The following is a 7,779-nucleotide window of genomic DNA, read 5'->3' as shown; positions in this document are numbered from 1 at the left end:
CAGTGAGCCCACTTCCGGCGAGAAGGGCCGGAAGTTGTGGCCCGGCCGTGTCAACCGGGACTGCGGGCACAGTTCGGCTGAGATCGCCACCATGGGCGGGAAGAACAAGCAGCGGACCAAGGGGAACCTGAGGGTGAGTGCGCGGTGGCCTAGCCGACCCGGGAACCTCGCCTCCCCGCGGCTCCCCCGGCCCCGTGTGCCGCGCGGCTGTGGGAGGCGTGTGTCTGCGCGTTGAGTGTGACCTCTCTGTTGTGTGCGAACCCCCGGCGGGGTGGGTTATCTCTGAGCAGACTGGGCAGTTGTAAGAGGTGTTTCAGGCCAGAGCTGTTCCCCTATCTTACCCCTCCATCCCCCCCCCACACACTCTTTTCATTAAGAAATGGTTAAGTGTCAGTTTCAACTGGAAGGTTACGCGACCGGGGTAGAGAAGGTGGCGTTGGGTACAGGGAGTTGGGTGGGAAGCAGAGGGAGCCTGGTGTGCGTGGCCTCTCGGATCGTGTCTCCTTTGCTCACAAACCCACGGTGGCTCCCCACATCCCTTGGGGTAAAGGCCAAAGCCCTTAGGATGCTGGTATACATGACATGTGATCTGCCCCTCGCCCCTTTTCATCTCCGACCCCATCTTCATCTCCCTCCTGGGTCACTTCGTCCAACCTCACTGCCTCCTCACTGAGCCTTGACCTTGCCTGTCAGGCGCCCCCACGCTCTTCCTTAGGTGTCTCCAAGTTTTGCCGAGACACCTCAGTGAGGTCTCTCATGATCGCCCTCTTTTAAATTGCAATCCTCCCCTACTGTCTATTCTCCTGTTCTGCTTTGTTTTACTCCATCGCACTTGTGACTCCTAACATGCTGTGTAATTGACTGTCTCGCTTCATTTACTGTCTTGTTTCACTAGGATGTAATTGTTATGAAGGCAGATGTTTGTTATGAAGGCAGATGTTTTTATCTGCTACTGGTAGCCTCAGAGCCTAGATCAAGAACTGGCATATAATAGAAGCTCTCTACATACTTTTTAAAAGAAGACCCAAAAGTGGATTAAACCTACATGATTAGGGATGTTATAATAGTATTTTATATGGTACTAGGTTTTGTTATGGCACAACCCAATTTAATGAGGATTCCTTTTCCTGTTTCTGATCCAGTTCTAGTGATATCAGCCCACATTTTCTTAGATCTGTCAGTCTGTTTTGGAAGATAGTATCAACAACAATAATAGTAGCTTACCTCTTGCCAGTATTATGCTAAGTGCTTGACTTGCATTCTCATTTAAATTTGTATTTAAAAAATTTTCTCAACGTTTTGTTTTTGATATAGTCCAAACCTAAGGAAAAATTGCAAGAATAATAGAGCAACAACCCATGTATTCTGGATTCACCAATTGTTAATATTTGGTCACATTTGTTTTCTCTCTCAAAATATATGTATTTTGTTGAACCCTATGCGAATTAGTTGCAGAAGTTATAACACTTGACTCCTAAATATTTCAGCGTGTATATTCAGAAAAGAATGCCATTCTTCTACATAACCATGAGCAATTATAACACACAAAGTATTTAACTTCAGTATAATACTAGTAGCTAGTAATATACAGCATTGTGTTCAGATTTCTATAATCATCTCTATCTTCTCTATAACATTTTTTGTTCTTTTTTCTTTAGATAGAACATTTTAAAAAAACATCCACAATCCTGTCAGGGATCACTCATTCCATTTAGTTATTTAGATCCTGAGAGTTTCACAGTGGGTCCCCCGTCCCCCGAAATGGGGGTGGTACTTTTATGACATGGACAGTTTGGAAGAGTCTAGGCCAATTGTTTTGCTTAATTTAGATTTGTCTAATTGTTCCATATGATTAGATTCAGGTTACCAGTTTTTGACAGAAATGCTTCATAGGTGATGTGTCTTAGTGCGTCACAAACCAGGGGCACATGATACCTGTTTGTCCCATTATTGGTGGCATTTGTTTAATCACTTGGTGAAGGTATCTTTTTCCATTGACTATTGACAAATAATATGTCGAGTCTGGGAATACCCTGTTCTCTCCCACAGATTTTCACCTAATGGTTTTAGCATCCTTTGATGATTCTTGCTGGAATCAGTTATTAGTACGGTGGTTTAAAAACTTATGTTTAATCCTGACAACAACCCAAGTAATCATTCAGCTACAATTATCTCATTTTACAGATGATGGTACTGAGACGTAGAGAAATGAACTTGCCTAAGCTCATGTAGCCAGGAAGTTGCAGAGTTGGTATTTGAGTGGTAGTCACTGATTAACAGAGTGCCATCGCATCTTGAATGCCATGTATTCAAAAGTGATAGACAAATGTTTATCTTGATGATAGAAACAGATGAGCAAGCAAATAATTACAATATGTTAATGAAGTCTGATAGAGGTATGAGTAGAAAGAAAGTGGGAGAACAGAAAAGAACAGAGACTGACCTGAGGGAAGCAAATGTTGAAAACAAGAGTGTGGTTTGAAGGATGAGTAGGAGTTCGTCAGGCAATGAGAAGGAAGGAAGTGTTTTCAGGTGGAGAGAAAAGATAAGCAAAGACCAAATTGTGAAAGGGCACAGCATTTTCAGGGAACCTTGAATTCAATTTGGCATTGAAACAAATAGTGGCAGCAAAATTGGGAGAGGGGAGGAGGAAGTGTGGGACAAGGGAAGAAAAGAGTGGCAGAAGACTGGAAAAGGTTAAGGACAGATGGTGAAAGATCTTTAAGGGTTCCAGGTATTTAAACTGTCAACACAAGATTGCCACCTCAAATACCTCTATAAGACACGCACAAAAGAATGAAGTAGGTGTAGTATAAGAAAATTAACTGCCAGAAATAGAATCAGGGTTCTTAATTTTTGAACTGTCGGTATAAACATTTAGCACACAGTAGAGTAAGTAATGAGCAACAGTAACTATATTTTAAATTTGAAGTAGACATTGAATAAGGTGCAATTAGTATATTTAAAAATAATTTGTTACTTTTAAATTGGAAACTGATAATTCAGATCAGTTCAGAATTCAGCCTTGACTCCTTTAGCTTTTAGCAATGATTAGTTTTTTATACTATTTCGTTATTCTGTTTCATAATAAAGTTGTTTACAAATGGAATTATAGATAAAATTCTGATGTCCTAATGTCATCATATTTAGTTTTCAGAATTATATTGTAATTCACCAGCTGTCTTTGTAGCTCTTTGTTCATGTGACACTATTGAAAAAGACATACTGAATAATGTTTATTTTAATAAAGTTTTAAAATAGAGAAACTTTTTTGAAATAAGTCTTAAATGCTACTTTTGAAAGTAGCATTTGAAAAATGTGATTTTTGTAGTTTTGAAAAAATGTAATTCAGGCTATCATTTTCATTTCTGGTCATTCATAACATAGAGATACAAGAAACTGATGAGTTGAGATGGGTTGTTATGTTACCCTGGACATCGAACTGAGGCGTTTTCCTATTAGATGATGATATGTTAATTTCTTTTAACAGTTCAAATATTTTCTTTTTGGTCACAACTAATCTTTTAACTTTTAGTACTAGGAGGCTACTACTGTATTGTGTATCAGTCAAACAAACCACTGACTATGGTTCAAAATAAAAAAATATGTCTTGTATCAATTTTTATGTCCATAATACTGTATCAGTTTTTATGTCTGTAATAATGTAATTTGTAACCATTTTAGCCCAAAGAGGCCAGCCTAGGCTTTGAGTATGTGGCAATGAGTGTGTCTGCCCTCAAGGAACTTAACTCCGCCTCTAGAAGAAGCTATCATTAGACTTATCCTAATTGCATAATAAATATTTATTGAATGGATGGATGAATGAAAAGATGTAATCCATTTATGAGTTAATTATATATCGTACAGCCCACATATGAGTGAATACATACTATTTATATAAATTTTGAAATAACAATATCTATAAGACAGTGCTTAGGCTTTTCATACATGATGCACTCTCTAATCTTAAATATTTTCTTTTTTTGAAGTACACGACCCATTAAATTGATATCATGAGCCACTGATGGATTGTATCCAGTTTATAAAAACATTTTTCTGATCTTTAGGAAATAACTCCTAGGATCATTGATAAATTCTTGGTGGCAGAAACATTCATCTTTGGGGAACATTGTAGTATATGACATCTTAGGCTAAGAAGAAAAATTCCTCAAATAAAAGCTTATTCCACTGTGGGAATTATTAAGGAATTACTCTAAAGAACTCAAAGTTAAATTTTGAGCTTTTCCAGGACTCTGACTTTTTTCTCTCTACTTTCTTATTATCAGCCTTCAAACAGTGGTCGAGCTGCAGAACTTCTTGCCAAAGAACAGGGAACCGTGCCTGGATTTATTGGTTTTGGAACATTTCAGAGTGACCTGGGCTATGTTCCTGCTGTTCAAGGAGCTGAAGAAATAGACAGTCTTGTAGATTCTGATTTCCGAATGGTGCTACGGAAGCTTTCTAAGAAAGATGTCACAACAAAATTAAAAGCAAGTTTTATTGTTTTCACAAAAGTGGTCAATATAATCCTTTTTTTAAGACAAAATGTCATTGGCATATTTTATGTAAAGAAAATGAATCATCGCTAATGATTTCTTTTATAATTGTACATTTTTCTAACACAGACTTAAGCTTACTTTATGTTCTGTTAGAAATTAGTTTCTTGCTCTGCATTTTTCTGAACCACTTTGGATTTCTGGCTATATAGTTTTTTCCTATTAGGGAGTGTAATTTGACCCTATAATTTTAAATGGGACTTTTTGTTTGTATATATTTTATTTTTTAAATAACATCTGAAAAGCTTCTACCATACTAACCTGTAAAGAAAGTCCCATGTGCCCCATGGGACTAATTCTACCACATTAGTCCCATGGGGCACAAACAGAAACAATGTATTCTCTCATTCCATAAAATAGACTAAGCTTCTAGAACAGAGTAAATATAATCAATAGCCAGTGTCATGGCTGTTGATCCTTAACAATGTTAATTTACTTTTAGGCCATGCAGGAGTTTGGAACCATGTGTACAGAGAGAGACACAGAAATTGTAAAAGGAGTGCTTCCATACTGGCCAAGAATTTTCTGCAAAATTTCACTTGTAAGTATTAAGACTTTACTAACTTATTTCTTTTGGTTGAAGTCATGAGGACTATCATATTTATATGTTATTTTTGGTGAAGGTTATAAAATGTTATGTCAGTATTGCTACACAGATTGGATCATGTTGGGTTGTATAAAGTATAGAGGGAGTCTGTATTTTCTAAAATTAGGTCAGAATCACCCAGATGCTTTCCAGTCATAGTACATTTCGGCAGTTTAATTTCTTTGTATATTTGCTGCAGAAGAATACGAACAAATTGCTTAATTGTTCAAGGCCTAGCATTGACTCTATCTGGAAAAGAATTGTTCTTATAGAGAGAAGGGAAAAAGGAAAATTTAATTATTTCACATAGTTACTGATTTTAGTTTAGCTCTGCATATAGCTGAACTCTTATTAATAGGTCATCATAGAAATGTCTGTATTTGTTTTTATGGGCTAGATCTATTTTAAACCATATTATACTTTCAATAGGATCACGACCGCAGGGTTCGAGAAGCCACACAGCAAGCTTTTGAAAAACTTATCCTTAAAGTGAAGAAACACTTGGCTCCTTATTTAAAAACCGTAATGGGCTATTGGTTAATGGCTCAGTGTGATGCTTATGCACCAGCTGCATCGGCAGCAAAAGATGCCTTTGAAGCAGCATTCCCTCCCAGCAAGCAGCCCGAAGCCATAGCATTTTGTAAGGACGAAGTTATAAGTGTAAGTTCTTGGCACTGTTCTGCATCTATTGTTCGTTTTTTCTTTCTTAAGTATTTAAGGGATATAAGGCATATTACAGCTATTTTACCTGGCATTGTGAGGGAAAGAGTACATGAAATATTTCCAATGGAAGTTTGTCTTTTTAAGATAAGTGTTTAACCCAATTGCTGATTTTGGATTTTTAGTATAATTAACATGTTGGATTGGAGCTTTCTGAATTATTTAAGTTTTCCATCTTTAATTTATAAACGTTAATTTATCATATCAAAATTTTAGATATATGCTTTATAATATACAATCTAAAAAAAAAAAAAATCTCAAATTAACTCTAAATTTATTTTCCCCCCGCCCTGTATTTCCATGTATACAGATCTACTTCACTGTTTCGTTCTCTGTTATTCCTTTGTATGGGTGTACAGCAGTTTATTTTTCTTTTTAAAATATACATTTGGGATTTTGCCACAATTTTTTTTTTTTACCTTATATTTTTTTTTATTACCACAATCACTGCTTTAGTGAACATTCTTGAATAGATCTCTTCATACCTTGTGGGGGGTGATAGTTACCAGAACTTCTAGTAACCATATGTTGGACCAAAGGATAAGAGCATTTAAAAATTTTATAGATATTGATAAATGGCCCTTCCAAGCTATACGATTCTATACTTCCCTTAAGAGATATGAAAGTTTCTTCAACACTTGGTCAACACTTTTGCCAGACTGATATCAGCCATAACTTTTGTGGCTTTCATTTTTATTTGTATCTAATACTGTCTTCCTCATTTCTTCCTTCCTTTTTGCTATTCCTAATGTATGGACTGGAAAAACCAGATGACCAAGCTTCTTAGTGTTATATGAAGAAATAAAAGTAGATGGACTGTGAGTGAGGGGGGAATTGAGGACTTAAAAAACTTTATGCTTGCGTTCATTCCCTTATTTAGTACGCCTGTGTTTCCATAGCCCCTGTGTATAATCCTATCTAAGCATCCTCCCTCCTTCTCTCCGCCTCTCCCTCCTTCCCTCCCTCTTGTCAACCAGTCAACCTTCCTGTGGTTTCCCATTTTACTTACAAGTCCAGATTTTTAATCTTGGACTACAGGGATCTCCATGATATGGTTCCTGCTTACCTATCTGACCTCTTCACCCAGTACCTCTCCCACACCCCCACACATATGCATTCCAGGTCCCCATTTAGGTTCTAGGTTTCTCCATTCTTCACATCTCAGGTGTACCAAGCTTATTGTTCTAGGGAGAGGATTTGTTGCTTTAATCATATTCTCAAACAGTTTGGACACTAAGAGTTTTAGCAAATGGATTTTGAGACGACTGATTTGGCTGTTCACAGTTTTTGTTTGTTTGGTTTTTTTGTTCTTGGCTTTGTTATGGATGGATAACTGATCAATGAACATGTAGATTATTTCCTCCATGATGTTTTCCCTTTAGTTTTCTACGTCACAGTTCATTACAGATACTGGGTTTGAACTTTTCCAAGTACAAAATCAATTTACTAGAGAGGAGTTAGGCAAATGAAGATCAAAATATCAAAATTATTGACAGTATATTATACTTGTCTATAGGAACATGGGCTCTGGGTCATACCATGGAGTTCCATTCCCACTCTTCCATTAGTTAGGTGTGTGACCTTGGCAGTTCCCGTGCCTCCATTTCCTCATCTATTAAAGTGGGAATGATAAAGTACTCAATTAAGTCCCTCACTGAGTAGTTGTGAGGGTTAATTTAATGCATGAAATGTGCTCAAAGCACTAACTGGCATGTGGAAAAGCTCAAAAAATGTTAGTTATTGCTGGAAATGTTGATACTGGAACACTGGGTTCCCAAGTACTGTACTCCAGAAGTGGGCAGGCTTACCCAACATTTCAAATGGACTCTTAGATGTTCCTGAGGTAGAGCTGAATGTAGTTTGTGTTCTGTGTGAAAAGGGAGGTGCTCAAAAAGAGGGGAGAGGAAAACAGAGCCT

General features: G+C 37.4%; 1 protein-coding gene across 1 annotated transcript in view; it reads left to right on the top strand.

The window, feature by feature from the left end:
• The window catches only part of LTN1 (listerin E3 ubiquitin protein ligase 1), a 53,520-nt gene continuing 45,741 nt past the window's right edge, over positions 1–7,779 (top strand). Inside the window, exons 1-4 of the mRNA XM_033133946.1 lie at positions 1–133; positions 4,287–4,490; positions 4,999–5,097; positions 5,572–5,802. Of these exons, the coding sequence (XP_032989837.1) occupies positions 92–133; positions 4,287–4,490; positions 4,999–5,097; positions 5,572–5,802 (576 nt within the window). The 5' untranslated portion in view covers positions 1–91. The remainder of the gene's footprint in view (positions 134–4,286; positions 4,491–4,998; positions 5,098–5,571; positions 5,803–7,779) is intronic.

Source organism: Rhinolophus ferrumequinum, chromosome 2 (genome assembly GCF_004115265.2).
Source record: "Rhinolophus ferrumequinum isolate MPI-CBG mRhiFer1 chromosome 2, mRhiFer1_v1.p, whole genome shotgun sequence".
Lineage (NCBI taxonomy): Eukaryota > Metazoa > Chordata > Mammalia > Chiroptera > Rhinolophidae > Rhinolophus > Rhinolophus ferrumequinum.
The sequence above is the reverse complement of the archived record's forward strand: the minus strand, read 5'-3'. Positions and strand labels throughout refer to the sequence as shown.